At 40.5% G+C, this 27,145-nt stretch overlaps 2 protein-coding genes across 2 annotated transcripts; one reads left to right on the top strand and one right to left on the bottom strand.

Moving 5' to 3' along the window:
• The first annotated feature begins 245 nt into the window (after nucleotides 1-245).
• LOC111863017 (endocuticle structural glycoprotein SgAbd-5) lies at nucleotides 246-11,843 on the top strand. The gene is made up of 3 exons (XM_023848952.1): nucleotides 246-350; nucleotides 6,268-6,383; nucleotides 11,223-11,843. Exons 1-3 carry the CDS (start codon nucleotides 342-344, stop codon nucleotides 11,407-11,409), a joined length of 312 nt encoding a protein of 103 aa, XP_023704720.1. The 5' UTR covers nucleotides 246-341; the 3' UTR covers nucleotides 11,410-11,843.
• A 963-nt stretch (nucleotides 11,844-12,806) lies between these two features.
• LOC111863020 (dolichyldiphosphatase 1) lies at nucleotides 12,807-26,564 on the bottom strand. The gene is made up of 6 exons (XM_023848956.2): nucleotides 26,331-26,564; nucleotides 23,290-23,390; nucleotides 20,256-20,434; nucleotides 18,517-18,615; nucleotides 15,435-15,563; nucleotides 12,807-14,667 (listed from the first exon to the last, which is right to left on the bottom strand). Exons 1-6 carry the CDS (start codon nucleotides 26,431-26,433, stop codon nucleotides 14,538-14,540), a joined length of 741 nt encoding a protein of 246 aa, XP_023704724.1. The 5' UTR covers nucleotides 26,434-26,564; the 3' UTR covers nucleotides 12,807-14,537.
• Between the last annotated feature and the right edge of the window lie 581 nt (nucleotides 26,565-27,145).

The raw sequence follows: 27,145 nt of genomic DNA, 5'->3' as shown, positions 1-27,145 counted from the left end.
GAACGGGACTGGACGGATATGGTTTCAGCCAATACATCTGCTCTTCGCGCGACCGGTAAGGAAAACATTAACTGCATGTGTCGTCATCGGCTCGAAATCTTATGAAACAACGAATTTAAGTGTCAAGGGATTTTGGACAATCATGTATGTATGTATTCAGCGAGAGCCTCAATGAATAAGTAAAGGTTAACATGTAGAGGGGATTGGAGGAGGAGGATTGCTGAAGCCATTTCGTTTAGGTGGGAGTTAATTATCCCTCGAAGCTGATCGTATAAAACGTGGCTGCTCATCTTCTTACAGCATCCTTCATACCTCGCGTCCAAAGTACCACATCATCAGCCATGAAACTGGTAAGTAGCTGTCGCTCGTTACATATATCACCTAGGAGTTCCGAGAACTCCGCGTACAACATACTTTCGTACTGCATACATTTCGAGTCATATAGATCCATAATAATAATTATTATTATTATTATTATTATTATTGAGGGGCACGTAGGTACCGTAGTTTGTTGAGACACTATGCTACAAAGCGGAAGGTGGCGGGTTCGATTCCCGAAGAGGTCACTGGATTTCTCAACCGACCTAATCATTCCAGGCGCTGACAGAAATGACCACCAGGAATCTTCCTGGGGGAAAAGTGCGTCCGGCTCACAAGGCTGACAATTCACCGCCATCTGTGAGCCGATTTTCTAAATAATGTGGGAGCCTCGACGTCTCACAATCCCATGGACCTCCATGGACTTTTCCAGGGATAGCTTTACCCATTGCCTTTATTATAACATTATCATCGTCATTATCATGTACTATTATTGTAAGGAACTTAGACCATTACTTATGTACATAGTCTTTCTACATTAAATTTACCAAACATAACCTCAAAGTTTCGCACCGTCATCATGTTTGTAATCGTTGACTTAGAAACAAAATGTGACATGAAACGTGTAGATATGTTTATTGCCTCAAACTGTATCAAATTTTACACGCCTAATTCTGATGATTCAGAAGATATCGCCATCAAATCGATAGCTTAAGAAAATCTTCACTAGGCCGACATATTCTGTGAGAAGGCTACATGAATAAAAGTTGCATAGTCTTGGAATATCTGGAACCAAATATCACTTAACTATCCCAAATTATGCGTTGATTCCACCTCTTCAGTTTGTGTCCGCCATGTTCTTATTATTGACTGTAAGGAAAGTAAACCATACGAAGTTGGAAAAATATCTAAGAGCATAATATCTAACATCATATTTTGTGAAAAACGGCGAATTGGTTCAAAAATTGAGAAACCTACAGACAAAAAGACAAACACTGTGTTCTCAATCACATTTTCTTAGGAAAGTAACGTGGGTTATACACAGTATAGGGTCTAACATAGCAGTGTGTTAGCAAGATGGCGGTCCTCTGTGATGTGACGCCATGTAGTTTCGTGAAACTTACGAAAGTCTGGGAGGAACCCGCGGACCACATCTACCAAATTACATGACGTTAAATCACAGAATACCGTAATTTTCATATCATCGGCATGAAAACCTGGGATCTCAATGAGATTAGCAGTCTGACAGCTGTTAACTAGATATTATTTAATTAAGATACACAGGTACGGTATGAACTGTGACATTTTGAGAGAGTCATAACCTATGGACTGCTTTTACATTTTTTAGCAGGCTACATCATTATTCGCCATTATCAAGTGGCATTTATACGCAGTTGGACTCCTGGGGGCATTGACCATGGCATCCCCACGATTCAAACAGCACATGGCCTTATCCTGTCAGATAATCACGTGATGGTACAGATGTTTCTATGCGCCTCTTATTCATTGACCCCGTTTACTTATGCAGATAACATGCCAAAATGGCCGAGCCATAGCTCAAACGGTTAGTCGCTGGCTTCCCACTGCGGCGGCTCAGGTTCGATCCCGGGTCTGGTCAAGTGGGATTTGTGGTGGACAAAGTGGCGCTGGGGCAGGTTTTCTCCGAGTACTTCGGTTTCCCCAATTCCACCAATTGCTCCACAATCACCCTCACCTATCATCTGGGGCTGATACAATAGGCCAAAAGTGGCCGCAGTACAAGGGACTTAGCCCCACCCCACTAACAATTAAAAAAAAACATCCCAAAATGGATAACTGCGTGAAATTAACGTAAGTAAACATGGAAATTTCGAAGATAATTTTTGGCTACAAAACAAGGCCTTGTACATTCAAAATCTAAAGCAGTGTCCTCCAACTTCAAACCACTGAAGGGCCACACTGTATCATAAGTACATACGCGCGGCCGTTACACAGATAAAAAATACCTGCTTTGTAATATCAGATTCATGGAACAAAGGCACACGAATAAGAATAGGGCATGTTAATATAAAAGTAATAAATAATAAAATTGTTCATGTGGTTAAATAATGAAACGTTACGCCATGAAGGCGTGTAGGGTAGTGGAGGTACTGCCTCAGCATTCTTGACCTAGACATTAGATGGAGATTAATGACAAGCTTCACTCCCCGGCCGCTTTAACACCGAGGAAAGAGTCCCCGGTACCCATGGGATAGGAGGCTGGGTTGGCAATTGTACTATCCCGGCTCCTTAAGAATGGGGAACATAACATTAAATATGTTTTGCTAAATTTCTTGTTGCCAGGTTGGAGCTTAAATATCAGCCCCTATACAATAGCTGTATTGTACTATCGTACTATCGTACTATCGTGGAATCACACTAATGTTATACTTCACTAAATTACTGTGAGCAAATGCTGCAAAATGACAGGATTATTATCCGCGAGATGCCGGTTCGTAGTCCCGATCTCAAGTTTCGAGACAGGTTTACGTAATTTCAATTTCAGTTCTATGCTACTGCAAGTAAAATTTCGCCCATAATCACTATTTTAATAATAACGAAACTGAGCTCAAAATACATCAAGGCTAAACTGCTTCCATTGCACTTCGTTTAAGTCCTCGGAACCGAGTTCTTGAGAAGCCAACAGTCGCTTAGCTACTCTCGAATTTCAAAACATTTCACGGAACACAAAGGTTCATTACCGTGTTAACAAGAGCCCTCCACTGATCCCCATTCTGAGCCAGATCAATCCAGTCTACATCACCTCACGCGATTTCTCTAAGATAAGTTTTAATATTGTAAGATTTGAGGGTTTCACGGCGGTGACTATGAAGAAAGCAGTCTTCTGGAATTTGGCACCGTGTATATGTGGTGTTAATCGACGTTTCGGAGGAACGTATCGCCTCCATCTTCAGGGTAGAAGGAAAATATAAGAAATCCGCAAGCGAAGAGACCGTGAGAACCGGTAAAACCGGTTCTCTTATATTTTCCTTCTACCCTGAAGATGGAGGCGATACGTTCCTCCGAAACGTCGGTTAACACCACATATACACGGTGCCAAATCCCATTAGACTGCTTTTTTCTTAGTTTTAATATTATACTTCCACCTACGTCTAAGAAGAGACGAGATACCTCAGCCAGTATAGAGACGGTCTACAGGCCTGGGTTCGATTTCCGGTGCCCAACCTCCTATTCAATTGGTAACAGGGGCTCGTTTCACAAGGGTAAAGCGGCCGTGCCATAATCTGACCACTCACCCCCATCTAGTGCCGAGGGCAGTAATGGTGGAGCTATACCTCCACTCCCCCATATTTCTTCATAAAACAATGCTTAACTGGGGCTCTCCGTAACATAGTTGGCTGAGGCACTTTGCTACAAGCCGGAGAAAGTAGCGGGTTCGATTCTCAGTAAGGTCACTGGACTCCTCAATTGACCTAATCCTTCCAGCCGCACTATGGCCCTGGGGTCGACTCAGCCTCTAACAGAAATGAGGACCAGAAATCTTCCTGGGTGTAAAGGGCGGCCGGCGCGTAAGGCTAACAACCTCACCGCCATCTGTGAGCCGATTGTCTAGAGACTGTGGGAGCCTCGACGTCTCACAACCCTATGGGCCTCCACGTTCGGTTACAGGGATAGCTTTACCTTTTTACAACGCTTAATTAATTAAACAGGGGGAAACTTTACCTTTTAGTGTACATGAGCAAAATTTAATTGCGTAATTTGTGTCACTCCTTCGAGTCTCATTAATGTATAACGCACTGCGGAATTGACAGGGAAAGCAACCATGCCCCTGGAGAAAAACGTGTACTTCTGTTTGTTTTTTCGCATAACTCACTTGTTTGTTTTCGTGCATTCAGCCACTTCCGATGACGTCATAGAAAGCTTCAACGAATGTTGTTATGTATATTTCCACTTAAGATTAAGTAAAGATAATTTATCTCTTAGAGGCTCAGGAAAGAGCGAGAAAAGGTATAACTACGTACAAAGCTCTGCGCTGTGTGGTTATGTAATTACGTGACTCCTGAAAGCATTATAACTTACAAGCGTCATATAACCCATTGACCTGCCTGCATAGTGTGTCTAATGATGCAATAAAGCGAACCTATGACAACAATGACTTTCGTCGTCAGTTATCCGTAAACGCAGCTACAGTAAGAACTGCAGTGAGCATTTCTTATAATTAGTCACCCAATCATAGCTACACGAGTTTCTCGCGTCATTCTACAACTCTGAAACTTCCGTTATACAGTGCAACTTAAACCAGTTTTATTTCAGTAACTTTATGCAGCAATTTGGTATTTTGCGTGGTTATGAAACACGTTTAGGATCGATACAAAATTTGGATAGATTTTTAAAGGTACTGCGAAGATTCTAATTATACTTGACCGTGAAAATAACGACGCATTTGAAGGTTATTCACAGCTTGTTGTACAGCTGTCATAGTTCAACAAGTATGGTGACCGTGGAATGGGTTTTCGATTTCTGGGAGAAAGAAATTGTTCTCCTGTGTCCATGCCGATCCTGGGGCTTAGGCTGAAAACCCACTGACGCGACAAGCCGCGCGCGGTTTGTCGTGTGTTGTCGCTCGCGGCCGTTATTTGTATTGCTTTTATGAGCCGCGCGCGGTTAAGTTTTGGAACGCGGCATACAGGCGGCAGAGCTGTCGCACGCCTAATAGGTACAGCTAACGGACGCGCGCGACAAAGAGTGGCTAGCCGCTCGCGACTAGTCGCGTCAGTGGGTTTTCAGCCTTACACGTCCTCCTACTGAATTTGCATCGGAGGCCTTTTCCCTGGTGGTAAGACGGCCGAGGCTTGAAGCTGACCACTCAGTTCAATCTAGTATCGAGGTCAAGAATGTGTTCAGTCTCCATGCGTCTTCAATGCATGGTGCTTAATTAACTTTACATAGCATTATGTACGTTACGTGACTTCAATATTAATTATGTTTCAAATACCTCATTACTCAGGACGACGTGTGAATCGTTCTTCCGAGCGGGATGGTGTAGCAGTGGAGCTCTAGATATGTATTCGGCAGGTGCTTGGTTCGAATATAGGCTGGGGCACTAGATATCGTGAGGTCTTTTAGGTTTTCCTCAGTCTCTCCAGGTACATTCTAGGATATTACCTTGATTAGGCAAAGTTATATTCCTTTCAAATCGTTTCCAATTCATTATTCATCAATCATCTTAGGACTCGACGCTATATAGTGTAGCTACTGACAACATCGTTAAATAAGCCCCCCCGCCCAACAATAAATCTGTATTCTCTACTAACTAACTAACTAACTAACTAACTCCATGGAGCTGAGCTCTTCCTGGGAAGCTGCCAATTGTACAGCTACTCAAGCACTTCCCAACATTTTATAGAACCCGAAGGTTCATTACCGTGTTAACATCAACCATCCACTGATCCATATCCTGAGCCAGATCAATCCAATCCATACAATGCTATCTAAGATCCAATTTAATATTGCCCAACCACCTACGCCTTGGTCTTCTAAGTGGTCTCTTTCTTTCTGTCTTTCACATCAATATCCTATATATGCATTCTTCTTCTCCCCATTCGTGCTGCATGCCCTGCACATCTCATCCTCCTTGACTTGATCATTCTAAGTATACTTGGAGAAGAGTAAAAGTTATGAAGCTCCTCATTGTGCAGTTTTCTCCAACCTCCCGTCACTTCATCCCTCTTACGTCCAAATATTCTCCTCAGCACCCTGTTCTCAGACACTCTCAGTCTGTGCTCTCCCCTTAAAGTCACGGGTATTGTCTGCTGAGTTAAAAAATGTCTTCAACCATGTTTTATTCTTTGGCGTTTAGACCACGCTGTCGGAAGGGAATATTGTTTTCCCTATTAATGTTTGGCTTTGCGTAACAGCCATCTAAAGAGCACTGAATAACGAATACAAACGTTTCTTTCCCCTACACAGATCCTGGTATTCGCCGCCATTTTGGCCGTCGCTGTAGCCGTTCCTCAGTCATCTTCAAAGGACGCCCAGATCACAGCTTACAGCAATGATGTAGGATTGGACGGATACAATTTCCAGTAAGTTCATGGAGGTGGACTCCACTTTACTCAGAATAACCCCCCATTATGTCACTGAATACATGCAAAACATTAGACTTCTTCATTACTGACTAGCGACAGGTACTCACATTCGAACCATCCGACGTCGAATAAATATAGTTCAAGTTTCCTGAAACTCTTCTAAATAAACATTATTTTCCTGAAAATTGCGACACCTGTCGACACAGCGACTACTGCTGGTAGATCTACCTGTTGGCAGAATTAGTACTGCCTGCAACCAACGTATACAGAGCTCTATCGGCGCACTGTTACCATAATTTCAAACAGTATTATTACAATATTATTGTAGAGGGAGACTAGACATTTATGCTTGCTACCTCTCTAACTTCTTGTTCACCAGTTTCATAATATCGTAGTTCAATTCGAGCCCCGTCCTCGTGAATTTCAGCCGTACTCAGTTAAGAAGGACACTTGATTTCAAAGTAAAGCTATCCCTGTAAAAGACCGTGGAGGCCCATTGGGTTGTGAGACGTCAATGCTCCAACATTTTCTGTAGACAACCGGGTCACAGATGGCGGTCAGGTTGTCAGCCTTACGCGCCGGCCGCCCTTTACCTCCCAGGAAGATTCCTGGTACTCATTTCTGTTAGAGGCTGAGTCGACCCCAGGGCCATGGTGCGGCTGGAAGGATTACGCGTGTTGAATTTCCATGTTATCAGCACAGACCTAAATGTACGCTACAATCTAACAACTTTTCAGAGATGAGGGATCTGTGTTGTGCCATGCGCACTGCTCGTCCGAGAAGAATGAAAAAAATTGGAACTTATTTAATATTGTCCCAGGCTGTTTTCATTTCTCTACACATGTCAAACAACAAATGATACCTTGTATACATATTAGGCATTCATAATACAGGGGACAGTACTTCATATATCTTGTATGGTAAGCGACGGTAAGTAGACTGCCACGAAGTAAATACAAAGCCGTGGGTGGCCGCGGATTTTGTACAGAAATCTCTGGCGAGTAGAGCTTTACTCTGACTAGCGAACTGCGCCAACGTTTAACGATCCCTGGTCATTTATGTATGAAGGAGAGTCAGTAAATAGGTCACGAATGAAAGTAAAACAGCTGTAATGGATGTAATAGGGTTTCTATGTTTATCACTAGGTAGCAGCAGAGTCCAGCTTCATGGCAGTCTAGGTAGCAGACGTGCATATTCAGAAGCTGGTTTCAGTAGTAAAAAAGGCGACCCTGCTTGAGGAGTGTACTACCGGAGAGCAGAGTTCTGCTGTGCGTTTTTTCTGGGCAAAAGGACTCAATGTAAAGGATATTCATAAAGAAATATTTCCTATTTACGGTAGGAAGTGTTTGTCGTGTAAAGCGGTTCACAACTGGGTGGCAAACTTTTCGCTGATGACGAAGAGGTCGAAAAGGAGGTACGGTAGTGGCTGAGACAACAGTCAAACTTCTGTACGGCGGATATTTTCATACGGCCTGTCACGTGTTACAAACTTCATACGAACTTGAACGTACGAAACACTCACTGTACGTAAGTTGTTTTTTTTTCTACTGGTATTTTTAGTCCATGAAACTCTCGTCAGTTCCTAAACACTGAAACAGCCTTACGAATTAATACGGCAACACGTTTATTATTAGGCATATTGTAGCAATTAGTAAGTGATGAAATTTTAATCCATTTAAATGATTCGTACTTGCTAATTTAGTCAGGTCAGAGGAAACTGACATACATTTTGTCATTTATGGGTTCGTATCCCGTTAAGATCATGTGACGCCATGTTTTTAAACCTAATTAGGTGTACAACATAATTATCAGTCATAAATATTTTGCCATCGCATTTACTCTCCTCTTCCGTTTGGGAGCGAAGAAATTAGCCCACAAGATTGCTGTAGTGGTACCCGTAACGACCTACACTTGTGTTCGGAAAATGTTCAGTTCGAATCTCGGTCGGGTGACCGTTTATCCCAAATATGTTCGTCGATGATTTCCTTAGTCCCTTCCAGGGAAATTCTGGGCTAGTGCTACGATTAGACCAAGACCGCTTCCTTCCAAATTATTTCCAATTTATCATTCCTCTATTATTCTACTATTCGACACTATCAACTCCGTGGCTTTTTAATCAAGTCACCCTCTATGCGTCGACAAGCGACGATAGCTCGGTCGGTATTCGACACTCTATAGTGTCAAATATTGGTAGAGTCGTTAAATAAATTGCAAATACAAGGGAAAGTGAAGCATCATCTTGTTTTATTTACGTCATCACTCATCACCAAGACCAACAGATGTTGCGGTTACTCGGAAAGCGATGTAGCGTGTAGAGCCGCTGCTATGCAACGATTGCGATAAACAAATATACCAGAGCAGTTTCCAGAAAATGGCTCGGTAAACGCGTTCCCCCAGCAACGGATAAGCATGCAGCAATGGAGGTACTGCTGGAAAATGTGTTTTATACTCAGTCCGTGCAAAGGGATTATAAGGACAACTAAAGCAAGAATAGTTCAGATGGAAGGGATCCGCGATTCAGAGAGGACTTGAGCCCGAAGGCGGAGGAATAGCCTTTGCTAGAAACCGTTACCAGGAAACGCCTAGTAACAGACTGAGAACACTAGATCGCGTGCTCTAGTGAACTGTAAAGTATGGAAATAGCGATAGTGTTATAGTTATTTGTGGTTACGATCTGCAAGTGATCAATAAATCCATGCAACAATCCGAACACCGTTTATAGTCACTCCCGTCACGTGACAGTATTTTAATACTTTTAATACTAATAGCTTTAACCTTGATTGAAAGTCCCTGTGTCTCGGGAAAACGTAATGGAGCCCACGTCCCTCTCAGGTAACTATATTCATTTGAATAACCAGCATGTCACCTTTTACTTAGGTTCGACAACAAAACCTGTACGTCACAATAAACAAACCAATCGTCGTGTGACTTTAAATGAAAACAGCACGAACATCGCCACAAAAGTGCTGCCAGCCATTAGCTCGCCATGTTTTTTTGCCGTGAGAACAAGTAAAGGTTATCTTGTGTCCTACATTACGTCATGACTTTGCGTAACGCTGGCGCAGCACCCATTCAACACGTTTTGGTTACATATGGCGAGATATGACAAATGTAGCGCTGTATATGCAAGATAGACACAAAGTGACAATCATATTTCCATAAGAAAGTGCTTGTTTTCTCCTCTGCCGTACTGTGCCATTATAGAGACTGGATGAGAAAATTCTACCGAAAACGCTGAAATGTTTGCAGCTTGCCCTATGGTGACATTAAAAGAATTAAAGAAGCACACGTTAACATCTACCTGTGATTTACAATACAAATTAAATGTAATTTAAGTGTCACAATTTAATAATAAATTACAGAGAACATCTCCGATCATTATGCTGCACTTCTATGGTCGCAAAATCGTGTTCATAAATAATTTAATAGTAATTCAACGAAGTTCTCCGAGTTAATCTTGCAAGGTTACTTCGCCAGATTTATGAATATGCGCATTCATGCTCGAAGCGATTCCTTTAGAATAAAACCGGATAGTTCGAATCAAATGTTAGAGAGACAAGATTAGCATATGAGGTCTATCTTCTGGAATATAACACCGTGTAGATCGTCAAAAGTAAACCGACAATTCTGAGGAACATGTCGACTCCATCTTCAGGGTTGAAAAGCAAGCCAAGCAATAAACCAACATGAAACAGAAAGTAAGCAAAAGAAGACAGAACTCTTCACAAATCATTTCCGTAAGAACCTCAAATCCTACAAGATCAGTACAGACTTTTATTTATGGGAAGTTCAATACCCTTTCTGAATTAAAGGCAGAAGTATTCTAAGTTTTAAACATTAGTCTTCAGTACATTCCAGAATAGCCCAGTTATTTAGAAATTTCTCTGGCTGCCATTTGTGGGTGTCACCAGGAACATGACGGACAAGCATCTGCTCCCCCCCCCCTCAGGTTTTTGGTTACATTAAAAAATTGAAGGAAATGTAGCAAACATTAGAATAAGAAATTGAACTATTTTAAAAATCATTCATCTAAACTGAATACTCTAGGGCGATGGAGTATCAGTAGATTCTAAAGGGTTCTAAGGATGGTGCATGACACACAGAATTACTGGGTTTTTGGACTTTTTCATCATCCGGATTCTAGGTAATAGAGGAGTGACTGAGATTAGCTTTTCTAAGGGGCCCAACTGAGTAGGTGTCTTCCTTTCTCACCTGAAGATGGAAACAGATCCAGTTTCTTAAACGTCTTAAAATCTGGATGGAAAAAGACCAAAAACCCAATACTTCTGTCTTGGAGTGTCAGTCTTTTCACTCTGATATTTTTTAAACTCTGATTTACCCATGATTTGAAGTTCTCACAGCGGTAGGTATGAAAAGTTCTATCTTCTGGAATATAAAGTCATTAACTTCAACAGAATACATAGCACTATATCCCAGAAGATCGAATTCTTCATCAATATATCCACCAGACCACATCTGTTGTCATGACTGCAGATTCTACTGCTTTTCTTCCTATTGTCGCAATTCTGATGCCAAAAATTGTCTGAGTTATGTTCTTTGAAGAACCACAGAAATTAAAATATTCAAAGAACATACAACATTTATAACATTGGTGTGAAAATGACAGGACTTGAGAACAAGTACACTGAGGGTTGGGCCTGTAGAGACACTCGACAGACATCAGTATAGGTTGGCTCTGAAAGGGTTAATGAATCAAATAATTTGAGGTGAAGACATTCCATACACCACAAACTTCCTTTCCTTCAGACAGTCTTCCATATTTTTGAAAAGGAATTACAAATAGGTGTATGTTAACTGAATGTGTCTCTATTCCAGATTCCAGACAAGTGACGGCATTTCCCGCAATGAAGAAGGTATCCTCAAGAACCCAGGAAGTGAAAATGAAGCCTTGGAGGTCAAAGGCAGTTACTCTTACAAAGGGCCTGATGGCAAGGACATCACCGTGAATTTCGTCGCCAATGAAAACGGCTACCAACCAATTGTTTCTGCTCGCCGGAAGTAAACACATTCCTTTCGCACTCCACGAAGATGATAAGCCTGTCACCAAGTCGGAAACGTTAACACCCTCAACATCGTTATAATTCTATACGTTTGAAATTGTGCCATAATTATACAATGATCTATCCCTGTTTCTGGGTTAAGGTTAGCACTGCAAGGGCCTCTACTTTCAGAGTGCAACAGATGGGAATTGGTCTATCAAGTACTTTAAGAAATGAGCCATGAATGATAATGGAACAATACCAGTGTGATCATCAAACAATTTCACACATATCGCTAAGCCGCATGAGTGAGCATGTCTGTCTGAGCAGCCAAACTGACTGTGGAAAGCTATGCAATGATCGCAATGTACAAGACATGACCGTATTGCTTCCAGATGAAGAAGGCATTAAGTAATTGTAAAAAATGTAAAAATTAAATCACTATATTACTATAAAATATGTGTCCTACTTATGCAATACCTCTATCTCAAAACTTTTAAGCAGTTACTTTTACTAATGTATCAAAAATTACTATATTGCCAAGGGCTGGGATAGCTCAGTCGGCATAGTGACATGACAATGCAACAGAAAACATTAATAACAGTACAGACTCCCTACAGAATACCAAAAGATAAATTTGTCCCTGTGCTTAACTAGGAACCATGTCATAATGATACCGGGAGAGTGGCATTAGATGAGTGAGCAACTACATGCCCCTGCTGCTTTACCTGCACAAATTAAGCCACCTGTATCCACTGAACAGGAGGCTGGGTGGCCCCAGAGCTGGTCTGGATGTGGTAAAGGAGAGAAAATTTCTTGTGCCTGCTTGGGAACTGAACCCGCAGTAATCCAGATCATAGCCACTCACTATGCTGACTGAGCTATCCCAGCTCATTCATCAGAATATACGTGGTTGTGTTTTGAAGACATCAGAAATATTTGCATCAAGATAATATTTATAATGACTCCAACAAAAACTGTACATGCTGAAGTGCACACAGACACAACACAAAAATGCAAGCACTGAGATTATGTGCTGGTCACAGGAACCTTTTATCCCCCCCCCACTTCAAAATCCTAACTTTTTTTTTAATTGCTAGCGGGGTGGGACTAAGTCCCTTGTACTGCAGCCACTTCTGGCCTATTGTACCAGCCCCAGATGATAGGCGAGGGTGATTGTGGAGCAATTGGTGGAATGAAGATTGGCAGGGGATAACAGAAGTACTCGGAGAAAACCTGCCCCAGCGCCACTTTGTCCACCACAAATCTCACTTGACCAGACCAGGCCACCGCGGTAAAATCTTAACTTAGTCCACGTACATTTTGCACCGAAAGTTCACGGAGTCAGCTAATATGTTGACGTATACTAATAGTCAGGATGCTAGTAACATGCTTGACTTTATAATTGATCTTCATGAACTACCATTTTGAACTCAAACTTTATTTCTTTAAATATCATTCTTTACATGTAATCATACACTAAATCATTCATTCTGTGAACATTTCCCCACAGCGGAATGGTTGGATGAAGCAAAATAATGCACTGTCATCTCAAATTGTAAAAATAGTAAGGCACCTGCTTACCTACAGCAAAAGTGAAGATGCTGCATTGGCTGTACCATTCCAAACTATGACAGGAGACTGGAATTTGGTACATTTAGGAGTGGTACGATTTACGTTAAGAAAACTCTTTCAAACCACTCATTTCCGCTGTTACAGCCACAATATTATCTAACCCCAAAGTTCACAGTCAAATACACAAAACAGCTTGTTTGCTGAGCTGTGCTCAAGTATATTTTATTAAGTCCCCCATAACTGCTTACATGTGACTGATTTAAGTACACCACTGGAGAATAAGTAGTGGAGGAAGGGTTCACACTCAACCCCTGCACAAATGAGGGTTGTTCAATTGAAAACCATTCCAGATTCTTCTGGGCGAAGGAGTGAAGCCACTGAATCTAGTTTCCACAGGCTGGCAGGTAGGCACGCACTCGTTCCACTGATGCCTCAGCTGCTGGATCCCCCTCTACAACGAACTGCTTGGGCAGCTGCTGGAACCACCGCATGACTCCAACCTTCACGTCTTCGTCCAACCAGAATCTACAGCCCTTTTTTGCTTTCTTTAGGGGGCCAATCACGCAAATGCTTTTCATTTGAACAACCCTCACACCGAAATAAATGTACAACAGATACCAATAATTTCAAAATTTCCCCATAGTAAAAAAAAAAATTAAAAAAAATCACAAATCACATTTTTAAAATCTTATTCTGGTTTCTAACAGGCAATGTTGTAAAGATACAGCTAAGCACTTTAAATCAATAAACTGCTAGACACTTGAATTTTCAAACAGAAATAAATATTCAGTCAAAATTAGTTTTTGTCTTTTTGTCATTACTGGATTGTGCTACCTTGGAACTAGCTGAGATGAAAAGTTGATGATGAATTGTAATGAAAACACCACACACACATATTAAGAATGTCCTGAATGGGCTTCAAACCTTGCAATCTCTGGAAGCATCTATATGCTTCCGGAGTCAGAGCTGCTACTCTGAACTGATGTCCCACTACAATGACACAACTTCTTCTGACTCTTTGTGCTTTGAAGGATAAAGTTTTGTGCTGTCATATCCCTAAGGTCCCAAATCTGTTCATCTGTTGCAAGATACAACATAAATGCAACTTAAATCCATTTTATTGCAGACTTCAAATTAACCATTGCACCATGTACTTGATTTGTCTTTACAAGAATCCAAATGAAGGATACTCCGCAACAGCTGCCAAACAATGCTGCTTTTATACGAGAGCCTGGAATTCACTATCCTTTATGTCTTTTTGGAACAAGGCACCACCTCATGTCGTCCATTGGAATGGAACGAGGCAATGCTGACTCACTATCTTTAGTCATCCCACAGAGCTACATGAGGCTTTGCTACCTCATCAATCTGTAAGATTTGAATGAGGCAGTAACAAGTCGCTGCCCCTCATTCAACTGAGTGAAGCAGCACTAAATTACAGCCTCAAATCAAATGAGGCAGTATCAAGTCATGGCCCAAGGCTGAGTTACTACCTCTTGCGGGCCCAGTAAAAATGAATGAGATTATGCAATAGGCCTCCACCACCGACAATATGACTGGGGAAGCCAAGCAGCTGTCATTGGGACTTCATGGAGACCAACTTGCGACTTCGGGCCCGAGCCTCCTGTCGACTGTTTGTATACTCAAACCACAAAACATTGGGTATCAATGTCGTGTCTCGCAGAAGCAAAAATTCTGATATTCGCCTGCAATACATAACACACACATTAAAATATTAGTAACACATTCAAGTGCCATTTAGTCCCTAACAGCTGGCCATTTTACCTGAAATGTCTCGAAATTAAGGAGGAAAGGACTGCAAGACATTTTTAGACCTTATATACCAGCAAGGTGATACAACTATATACATGAAGAATTCAAGACAACAACAGACAGCTTAGAGCATAATGTTCATACACGAATGTCATGGAAGAAATGCTGAAGGCCAGGGGGCATTAATACTGAAGTATTCATCCAGATTAAAGACACTGAACCAGTGTTAACTTATTTAATAACACTTTCTCAACTACACAGATTACACAGCAATGCACGGGAGGATGAAATGGGAATTATGAATTGGTACTTTGAAGGAAGCAGCTGCTGCATATTTTGAGGGAGCTTGGGGGAACTATTAACAAAACTGGTCAGGACTGACAAAGGTGTTTCTGACAGAGCTTGTTTTTAACAATTTCCCTTCATATTTTCAACAGGCTTCATGCTAGTTCAGAAAATAAAAGGTACACCTCTTTACATGTAAGTGAAACAGGAGCATCAGAAGTTAGGAAGTACCACGTTCCTCCATGGGGTTAACTGACCAGATGTTATTTAATGCTGATTCTCAACTACACAGGTTCAAAGCATCGATTTAAGGACATAAGATAACCGGGAAAATCTCAGACAGGAGTGTAAGTCTCCAGACAAACAAAGTGAGGAATTTTGCAAGTATGAAGCAGAATGCTAAACCTATACTCACCACGAGACAATAAGTGGAAACACAGGTGTAAATATCAGGTAGGTGAGAGCAAACCAGAGTGAGCCAAAGAGAAAGCCAACCAGTGCTCCACTGAGAACCTGTTTCCATGTATGGTACTGCAAATAGACTCTGCAACAGAACAAAAGCGATGCATCATTAACCCTTAAGGGACAATGGTTACTATGTCTTCTTCTTTACTGGCGCTAAAACCTTGCATGGGTCTTGGCCTTCCCCATAGGCTCTGGGGGTTCCATAGCAGTAAGTTTTTCTAGAACAGGATCATTAACCCCATGCTCAAGTCGAAACCCAGATGATGAGGGACTGCACGTCATCCTACTGCTACCCTTTGATATGTCTGATGTGGGTGGCCCTGCCAGGAGCTTAGCTCTCCCAGTCACTGGTGTGAGTAAATCACCCCTCCATTACAAGGTTAGTATATGAGGTGGTATCAGAAAGTTCCCAGACTGTTCTTGTTGTAACTGCCTTGGTGAAAGAAGATGAGAGGGGAGGCCAAGGTCACACTTCCGAAAGGCTATTGCATCAGTCTGCCATGTGACACCATGATGTGAGCATGACCTGTTTTTACACGAGTGCTTTCTCGAATTCTTGTTTTGTTTTGTCTGCGATGGATAGCAAAATTGGGCAACGTGTCTGCATCAAGTTTTGTCTGAAGACTGGTAAATCTGCTACTGAAACCCTTGCAATGCTTCGTGAGGCTTTTGGAGAACTCGTCCACAAAGCCCATCGCCAAATAATCCATGAGCTTGCAGATATCGTTGGTATCAGTTATGGAGTGTACAAGGAGACCTTCACAGAAAATTTGAACATGCACGGCACTCCTCTTTCATGATGACATGGCAGCCCACATGTCCCTGAAAATCACAGAGTTTGTGACTAACAATAATATGGTTATTATTACCCATCCTCCCTACTTGCTGAACTTAGCCATCTGTGATTTCGATTTGTTCCCAAATTGAAAATGAAACCAAGGGGATGACATTTTGAAACAGTGTCTGACATCCAAATGGAATTGCTGGCAATACCCGACAGCATTAAGGAAAATGACTTCCACGGTGCTTTTGAAGTGTGGATCAAAATGATGGGATCACTATATACATTCCCAAGGAGACTATTTTGAAGGAGATGACAGTCAAAATTAAGTTAAGCCAGCATTTCTTTTTTGACCTAGTCCAGGAACTTTCCAATAGAACCTCGTATGTACCTCGTGCATTAATATCAAGAAACATATACCAAACATATGTAACAGGTAAATAGCAAACCTTAACTTCATATATATAAATATTTTAATTGAAAATTTCACATGTAGTACATAATTTTGAATAGTTAAAAATCTTATGCACAACATCAGTTGTGTAGTTATGGTACATGAAAATAAATAAAATTATATTACATAATGATATAGAAGAACATTTCACTCAAATATAATATTCCATACCCACACTAGGTTTGTGAGCAAGATGGTAATCACCCATTCACTATCACTGTCCTGGTAAGTGGTGGCCTTATCTAATTCACTGACCCAGAAAACAATAGTCATTACTGAAAACTGTAATGAGAGCAACCCAATTTTCCACTTTTAAATACAAGAGGATTTCAGCTGACCATAGTTCTGTTATGAAAGGTTGTAGTCCATTTTGAAAAGTTCTAATTCCACTTGGTATAATTTGCAGACATTAATTCACTTCCACTAGTGTTATTATAGCAAAAATCCCTATTTACTGAATCTCTGTTGTAGGTTTGTTATGTGCTGCAAACAGGATGCAAACCCTAAGATGAGATTTAAGATGCTGATGAATGGCAAGAGTCATGCATATCTGTAATTTATTTAATGGCACTGTTCAGTAACTCAAGACTATATAGCATCGAATGATTAGATGATGGTGAATATCAAATTTATAAGGATGAGGAAGAAAATATTGTCACATATCCAGGTTTTTTTATTATTATTATTATTATTATTATTATTATTATTATTAGAGGGGTGGGTTTCACCATGCACCACGACCAGTTTGATCTATTGTACGTCCCCCTTTGATATTCTACCAGTCTCTATACCCTACCGGTACTGGTGCGTGCCATCAGCCCCGACTCAGCCAGCGAGTTCGGCCTCTACTGGCACAGCGGTACCTGATGCTTCCCCCATCTACCAGAGGCGTTAAAAACTACTGTTGGGTGGGAAATGTCCTATAATTTGGCTCACAGGTCTCCTTGAGACATGAGGTTCTTTTACATGCCGTAAAGGTAAGACACGGGACCAACAACTTAAAGTCCCTCCCGGAGGACTTGTTCCCTGAATTTTTCTGCCCTTAAAAATTCCATGACCCCCGCTTGGTTTGAAAGCGCGTACCTTGAGTCATGAGGTGGGAACGTTAGCCCTAGACTACGGAGGCCGCTTACGTAACAGGACAAGTAATTAATGGGTTTCGGATTAGATGAATTGATTTATTGGACAATTTCACCAGGTGGAACTACAGATAATTATAATGCATTCAAATTACTTTAACTAAGACACAAATGAATGTCAATGACTGCTTGCTTGAACGATGTCTGCCTCTCGAAAGCACGCTAGTTCACTTCTGACTTCTCTTCTGTCCTCTTCCTCCGACTTCTCACTTCTTGCTTCTGAACTGGCCTCCATTTACACCTGCTGGGCATCTGGGGTAGCAGACACCTTAATGAACAGTTCTGATTTTCATTACCGTGGTAACGGTCTGCCCATGTATGCACTGTCGAATGAACGTGTTTACAAGTGTCACCCAGGCAACGATGCATTCACTGCACTTATTGTAGTAGAAATGTGACTACCAAGCCGTTGTCTATCAATGGATGCCCGGTCTGACTCCAATATTCCACCTTTTAGGTGGCATGTCACAATATCATGGCCTCACTGAAGGTACTATCCTGGAATTTGCCCGGAGAGACTTAGAAAAACCACTGAAGACATTAGTCAGAATAATCAATGTCCAGGTTGGGATCTGAAACAGGCATTTTCTGAACACAAGTCAGAAGCATTATCAATTCAGCCAACTTACTTGATATGAGTGGTAAGAATTTAATGTACCTGCTGATAGTCACCAATGCTGCCATAGAAACACACCCCACTGTGATCACGGTCTTCCATGCATTTTCTAGTAAACTGTTATTATTCATATGTTGTAACCTAAGAACAGGGGTGAAAAAAAAGTTTATCTATAAACAATATTTCACATACAACTTGTGATTTTCTTCATACAAAATGTCATATTCCTATCTCTAATAGTCCATTAGTTATTACAATCAAAAAAAAAAAAAAGTAAAGCTATCCCTGTAACAGGCCATGAAGGCACACAGGGTTGTGAGACGTCGAGGTTCCCACATTTTCTAGATGACCAGCTCACAGATGGCAGTGAGGCTATTAGCCTTAAACATCAGCCACCTACCCTTTGCCCCTAGGAACATTCCTAGCATAGCAATACCTCGCATAGTCCGACTTTGATCAGTCCAGATTCACTATGTTCACTAGTACAGTTTGAAAAGTTAAAAACAAACTAAATTTTAATTGAGCAAAATAAAAATAAATTCTAAAAAATTAGTACATAAAATTATTTTTAATACATAAATGATCTGTTTTTTCCTTTTATACAGCCAAGTCTCTTTTTGTGTGGTTTATTTTTATGTGGTTTTAAGTGATGTGATATGATACATATATCAATTTTTTCTGGAGTTCCCCATTGTATATGTATGTACCTATGCTCAGGTCGTTTGTTCTTGAGCTCTGACAGCTATCACTGGAGGAGGTGGGGAGAGCACTACTTTAACGGAATTTTAGAGGAGCTGCAACATCAGAAATGTTATCGAAAATATAGGCGAAGCATGGCATGAATTAACGGCAAGCAATATGAGGGCAGTATGGAAACATATCATACCACACTGTGCAAATGATTTCATTGGTTTTGAAACTCATTTTGCTGAAGTCACTAATAACATAGTGGAAATCAGACAGCAACTTGGTTTCAATGAGTTAGATTCTGTCAACGTAATTGAGTGCATCAAATCGAATACTAATGAACTAGATAATGAAACACTTATTAACATAGATGAACAACAGGCTTATGAAGAATGGGAGGACAACTTAGACAACAACTGTGTTGAAATGCCTGCACGAGAATTAACAGCTGAACAACTATCAATAATTATGGGAATGGCTGAAACCTTGTCAGAGCATGTTATGGAAGTTGATCCCAATATTGAACGTAGCCTTACAATTCGCCGAACGATAAACAATGCAATTCGTTGCTACAAAGAAATGTATGAAGAGAAAAGGCCAAAGAAGAGTGGGAGAGGTGCATTCATGATGCACTGTTTACTAACAACTGCGGTCAACACTGGGCCACTTCACCTTCAGTGAAAGTTGTCACTGGCCTTCAAAGGTTAATAAAAGCTAGGAAATTTCTCACCACAAATATTTTATTTTTACTCTTGCTCATGGCTTTGGAAGGTTATTCCTGGATTTACAGGAAATCTGTGCAGGCCTAGTCTACTTATGTTTATATGAGGGTCGCGCCATAGCTCAAGTGGTTAGTCGCTGGCTTCCCACTGTAGCGGCCTGGGTTCGATCCCTGGTCTGATCAAGTGGGATTTGTGGTGGACAAATTGGCGCTGGGGCAGGATTTCTCCGAGTACTTCGGTGTCCCCTGCCAATCTTCATTCCACCAAATTCTCCATCATCATAATCACCCGAGGCAGGCTACAATAGGCCAATCGAACCCAGTTGGACTCCACCCCCCCCCCTCTAAGCAAATTTTATGTTTATATACTTACCGTATGAACACAAAGTATACCATATATGTAGCAAAAAACCACATAAACTGGGAATGTGATGATGGCATCCCATATTCTGTATACAGGGCACTCCTCTGCATTGGTCTTGCTTCACAGAATGTGTACTTGAGCACTAGGTTCAGGACTTCATTTAATGTTGTGCCAAAGAAGAATGTTATCTACAAGAAAAATTATTTCTTTTATTTTCTAGTGGAGAAGCCTGTTAAAATTCAGTGGAGATTCAGTGCCTTCACATCTTTACCCTTCAGTCCCTTCCTCCCTTGCCTTGAAAAGTTTGAAAGTTTTATCTCCTCCTTGATATGAGTAAATTATAAATAGACTTATATTTTGAATAATTCTGCATCACTTGCACGTGCATTCAGTCAAGCAAGTACAAACATCAGTTATGCCTTCCATCACACACTTTTGCACAAAAACAGTGAGACAAGACCACAGAGAGTGGCATGACTGTAATGAAAATGGGGTTGATGAACTTATTCTATTTATGATTTATTTAATGACACAAAAGCACCAAATGGATTGATGATTAGCGAATAATGAATTCAACAGAACGTGGAAGTGGTCTTGGTCTAATTTGAAGCATATGTTCTCAGAGACTGGACTAAGAAAAACTATTAAAATATTCAGTGAGGATAATTGATATGCTGGCTGAGGACTGAAAAAGACACCTTCAAAATACAAGACAGATATGCTACCAATTCTTTTGCATTCTCTAGAATAGTGGACAATGGACAAAGTCCAAAAACCTAGTAATCCTGAGTGTTATACAGCACCATCAGACCCCTTAGAAATTAAGCAAACTTTTAATGACATGGGAAAAGCAAATGTCAGTGGATGCTGTGTGCATTGCCTGTAATGAAGAGAGGAACGATACTGATATCTTCTCAGGTTTTACTTAGTCCCTAGTGAGGACACTAAATGGCCAGCTCTGGCACTATGACTTTTACAATCTAACATTTTCACAGAATGTTAGCAAAAGGATTTGCTAATCAGAGACCAGAGATACAAAGCAACAGTATCTCAACAGTAAACAACTGCCACAAGCTGGTTAAATAACACAGAATGACTGTAATCCTGCCATCTGTTGATGACAAACTAAAATAAAATACCATGGATCTCTGAAAACTCTTGTGACACACATTACGACCATAGTGGACTATTATTATGTTACAAATCTCATCTGGCATTCCCACACAATGGGTCAGTAGCTCTGTTTCAGCCACAAGTTACTTATCACTGTACGGGGGCATGAAATGAATATAAATGGCGAACAGGTTACAATATGAAAGAAGGCAATGGCCCACCTGAAGGCCTATCACAACACTTCTCTGAGGAGACTGAGAAAACCAATAAACCTCAATAAGAATGCAGCCAGGGTAGCACAGTCACTACAGTGATGGGCTAGACTCTTTGCTCTTTTCCACAGCATCCAGACTGGATCCAGGGCCTACTAAACATCTATCCAATGGGTAACAGGGGTTCTTTCCCCAGGGGTAAAGCGACCAGGGCGTGAGGCTGGCCACTAACCTCCAACTAGTGTTGAGGTCAAGAACAGTGGAGCTATACCACCACTCCCCTATATGCCTTTATGGCACAGTGCTTAATTAATTAAGAGCATGAACAACCTTATCTTACCTCAATAAGAATGCCACTAACCAAACTGAAATTCGAACTACACGATGTGTCCAGGATCTGTTAGGACTCATTTTTTAAATGTTGCCCTGCAATGCCATCTGTTGGCGAGTTGTGGCGTTAAGTTTCTTGAAATTTCATCTGTGGCTGTCTATAATTTCAAATCGCAAGCATCGCTGCATCATGTATTCTGACCTTGAATGTAACAGTACTGTTCTGACGCTTGTCGGAAAATGGAGGATGAACAGAGAGCCAACATCAAATTTTGTTTGAAGTTAGGCAAAATAGCTGGAGAAGCGTACAAAATGATGAAAAATGTGTACGGTAGTGACTGTTTGAGTCGCTCGAACATTTTTTGATGGTATGCTATATTTCATTATGGCAGGGAGGACACTGAAGACTCTCCACGTGCATCAAAGCCGAGAACAAGTCGCACTGAATAAAATGTGAAAAAAGTGACTGAAATCCTTACATCAGACACATGTGTTTCTGCAAGACTCATCGAGGAGCTTTTGGGAATACCAAAAAGTACTGTGCATCAAATTTTGACCGAGGATTTGGGCAAACGGAAGGTCTGTGCATGGTTTTGTACTCTCACAAAGCAGCAGAGTGCTGCGTGGTTGAGCCCAAAGAAGCCAAAACCAAAGAAAGATGCTGCTAACCGTTTTCTTCGATTCCAAAGGAATTTCTGCCAGAAGGTCAAACAGTGAATTCTCATTATTATTATCTCGGAGTCCTCAATTGTTTGTGGGCGAGAATTCTTCGAATTCGACCTGAATATCGAGAGCAAGATTCCTGGTTTCTCCTCCATGATAATGCCCAAGCCCACAAATCGAAGATCATGCACGATTTTTTGGCCAGAAAAGGGATCACAGTCCTTGATCATCCTCCGCATTTGCCAGATTTGGCTCCAGCAGATTTCTGGTTGTTCCCAAAAGTTAAGTTGGTGATAAAAGGAGACCATCACGACACAATCAGAATATCAAAAGGGAATGTACTGCAGTTTTAAACACGATTCCACAAAAGGAGTACAGTGACTGTTTTCGAAAACTTTTCAATCGATTCCTGCTATGTATTGATTCAGAAGGAGACTATTTTCAATAAAAAGTGTGAAATTTTTAAAATAATTCATGTCTTGTATTTTTAATGAACACAGTCCTAACTGAACCTGGACACACTGTGTAGGGACTTCCACAACACAAGTCTACACTATTACTGATCTACAAGCAAGCTCAATCAGAAATGGTATATGCAACGAACATACGTGATTGAAGGACGTTAAAAATGGAAGGAAGTGTTTTAAAGCTTACAAGAATCCCCTTAAGAGCAAGCAGTAAATCAGATTATATTCCCAAAATTTACACAAGGAATAAGTTCTTACCGTGTGCAAATCCCTACGGAAGAGAATGAGAGCTACAAAACCTGAGAGGATTCCAAATGGTAGTAAGCTGGAAACAGCTAGCAGTTTGCCTAACCAATCCCCTGAAACAAACACCAGTCAAGCCTAAATAAAATGGTCTCTTTTATGTTATATCTGAGGTTCTGACAATAATGACTATGACCAATACCATCTTCAGGGATGTGATGCTAGAAGTTTACTGACCTTCCAGAGAAATGTACTGCTTCCAGCTTCAGGATCAATAAGCTAAGGGGGCGAACACGCGACAAGTAACATTTGCTTGGTTTATACTTCAACCCTACCAGACCACATGATGACAGTCAAAAAACAGCATTTTTGTGGTCCTTTTTAAATTTATCTAACAATGCTTTATAATATACATCTATGGGCTAGATTACCAAGAGTCTCTGACATTCTGTCACACAGGTTCACCCATTTTCTTTGGTGTGCTGTTCAAATGATTCAAAAACCTTTACCCATATTCCAAAACTTTTAATGAAGTTAATGCTTACGTACAAAGCAAGAAAGTGACAAGCAGCAGTTTTATGTTATCACACACATTAAAATCACTTTATCACTTCCTTCTAGTCCTGGCTTGCTCAAGAGTGGAGAAGGCATTTACATAACAGTATAATTTCATAACCTTTCTGTAATGTCAGCAGCTTCAACACTCACTCTGCAAATATTCATCAAATGGCAATTTAGCATTACAACCACAAAGAAAGATATCAAATCTTTCTTTCCTCATCTGCGCTCATTATATTATTATATCAGTATTTGTTTGGGGGAAGACAATATTTATTTATTTATTTATTTCGTCACTGCAGATCATTGTTAAATGATATAGGACAAGTCAGTTATTGTACATTGGCTGATTACAATAAGAGAATGAAGTTACAATACTTACAATTGTTTACAGTAGATTATAATAGTTAAGAGTTCGTATAGTGTGAGGTGGAATCCATATTAGGTCCCCTCGGCACATCGGCTTCCATTTGTCCTATTGTACCTGTACTAGTGATAATGCTTACGAGAATTTGATGGAATTTGGTAGTCTGTGTTAAATTTACTGGACATAACCTCAGACTTTCACCCAAATGTCATGTTTGTAATGGTCGAGTTACTTCATACATGCATGGGTACCAGCAGACAGAGAGAAGCATGCCACACATGTTTTTTTGAAAACAGAAATAAAAATTATTTCAAAAAAGTTATTCCTCTAGTTTGATGGCTCTATAGTGATTCACAGATATATTCTTAAACAGTCTGAAAACAAGTCCATCAGCAAATTTTCTATAATTTCACTAGGAGTGCTGCATGTGGTTTAGGGTCCACTAAGTCAAAGTAATCTACTCGGATCAGCTTTCTGAGACATGGTGCCATGTATTTCAATCTACCAAACTATATGATATCACATCCTGGAATGACCATAATCTGAACATTCACTGTTCTGAAAACCTCAAATCTCATTAAGAAATCCATCCACCCACGCACATAACCACCTGCCTGCCTATCTATGGTTCTACAGTCCTCTGTTGGACCTTGGCAGCTTTTTCAGTTTCTTAATCCTATACACATTCAGTAGGACTCCTTTGATGGGGGATCAGCCCATCACACGGCACCTGCACACACAGGACGCCACAAACACAGAATAAATGCACACAGTCAACCATGCCTTGAGTGGGATTTGAACCCATGATCCCAGCATTCGAGCAAATGACGACAGTTCACGCCTTAAACTGTCTGGCCACTCTGATCGGTCATTAAGAAATCTAACTTAATACAATATTTCTACCCTAATGAGGAATGAGCATTATGGAATCAAAATGCACCTCTTAACACAGAATGTTGACTTCAGGTTCTTGGTTTTGTGGAAGAAAATAAAAATACAGCCAACTATCAACTTAACAGAATGATCCTGAAATCATACCACAAATGAGATATGCAATTAAAGCTCTTACATGGTAATCACTGAACTAGCCTTGTTTTCATCATAGAAAAGAAAAGTTAGGAACTGAAAAAAGTGATGCCTAATACAGATTGGTATACGAGTCTGCTTAACAAACTTGCCAGCATCAACAGTCTCTCTCACGTAGAGGTTAACTGTGCATCAAACTCAAGTAAATTACAACATATGTTACAAATTATTTATTCAGTTTAAGATCTTGGATCTTGAAAGATATCAAAAACTCTAGAAAGGTGGGAAGTAAACAGAAAATCGTTCATCAAACCTGAAGTGACATATACATTGCCACAGATATAACAACAAAATTGCTGCTGTATAGAGAAATATTTCCAGTCAACAGCAGGGAGGTATCAAAATAAATCTTAGCAAAATAGATTGTGAGGACATAGACTGTACTGAAATACTGAAGCCCAGTATAGTTACACTAGTTTTGCAAACTGGTAATGAACCTTGACATTCTACAACAGCACAGACATGTATACCAAACCCTTATCTACTACTCAACTCTTGTGGAGTTAGTCACTAACAGACCTCTGCAGACATGCCTCTTAATGTGTACACAACATATAAGTTTAATTCTTACTGTAGCTCAAGATCAATTATTTTGCAGCATGTACCCTACTAAGTTATAAATTATGCATTATATCTGGAGTATCATGCAATTGCTACACACCCACATGCTTTGAATCACCTCTGCACAAATATCAGGCCTACTATACGCCTTCATTATCATAGGTTAAGCTGAAGTTTGTTTTAAGAAACTATGCAAAACTGACCTATAACCAAATTCATACACATATCTTAAAATTACACATGCCCAGTTGCAATATACGTACAGACATCTAATATATCTGTATGTAGTATTATGAACGAAAACCCCATTTAAAATGAATATGCAGCAAATTAAGCAATTCAACTTGGCACCTCGACAAATTATTTATAGAATTATTCAGTTCTCTCATTAATCTGCATACATCTGTGTGAACACTTTTCGTACAACATACTTAAACAAATGTATAAGCTTAATCAACATAGACAGACTCCTTCCAAAAATTACCTTGGGGATATTCTACTAGTGTTAAGGATAGTGGAACCCACTCCAGTCTTTCATCAGTTGCTAATTTTGCAGCTGGTATATATGCCTCTTCTGCAGCTGCCATCTTCAACGTGTTCCCAATCTTCCAGTTATTTGCTATGACAACTGGTACTACGATATTAGTCAGGGGTATCAATCACATACCTCCGAGCATCATCATCGCTGTTTGTATTCACCGTGGTTGACACCGTCATCAGGTCATCAGATTGAATGAAATACTGGGGCATAAAAGCGGAACCAGCGAATAACGTAAACTTACATTGAAAACCCATGGTCAAACAAGTAGGAATGTCTACCCAAGCTTCATATTTATCTGATGGCTCGAACTGCATTATCTTGTGCTCATCGTCGGTAGAAGCCAAGGCGGAACACTATATATACAGTGTCCTGTTCTCAGCATATTTTGTAAAATTTTTATTATGCCACGCATTCACGATTTCTACACTTGTAGTCCACTTTGGTATTAAAATGAATGCTGCCAAAGTGATACTCTACTTAGGTATTAAAACGAATGTTGAGAAACTGACATTAAACGTCGTTAAAATTTAAAAATTCGTTACAAATTTCCGAACAATTCTTCTACAAATGGGGCTTCCAATACAATCCTAGTAACCCGAATGTTCCTGTCCTTCAGTCATGTCAAACTGCTTCTTTGTGCGTTAGTATAATATAAATTAGTCGTCAAATAACAGAAGTAAAAGCCAGATTTGCAACCCGTTTATTTACCCGAAACACGTATCTTCTTATACCTTGAAGACAGGCAGTGTTCTATTCTG

This window comes from Cryptotermes secundus, unplaced genomic scaffold (genome assembly GCF_002891405.2).
Source record: "Cryptotermes secundus unplaced genomic scaffold, Csec_1.0 scaffold1016, whole genome shotgun sequence".
NCBI lineage: Eukaryota > Metazoa > Arthropoda > Insecta > Blattodea > Kalotermitidae > Cryptotermes > Cryptotermes secundus.
Note: the sequence above shows the minus strand (reverse complement) of the source record. Positions and strands in the feature narration are given on the sequence as shown.

Bases quoted from the DNA above. Each gene is read 5' to 3' on its own strand.
- LOC111863020 (XM_023848956.2), bottom strand. From the start codon at position 26,433: ATGGCAGCTGCAGAAGAGGCATATATACCAGCTGCAAAATTAGCAACT. The intron at 23,391-26,330 runs GTAATTTTTGGA...TGTTTGTTTCAG, and splicing joins ACTAGTAGAATATCCCCAAG to GGGATTGGTTAGGCAAACTG. The intron at 14,668-15,434 runs GTGAGTATAGGT...TATGTATTGCAG, and splicing joins TTTCCACTTATTGTCTCGTG to GCGAATATCAGAATTTTTGC.
- LOC111863017 (XM_023848952.1), top strand. The intron at 6,384-11,222 runs GTAAGTTCATGG...TCTCTATTCCAG, and splicing joins TTGGACGGATACAATTTCCA to ATTCCAGACAAGTGACGGCA.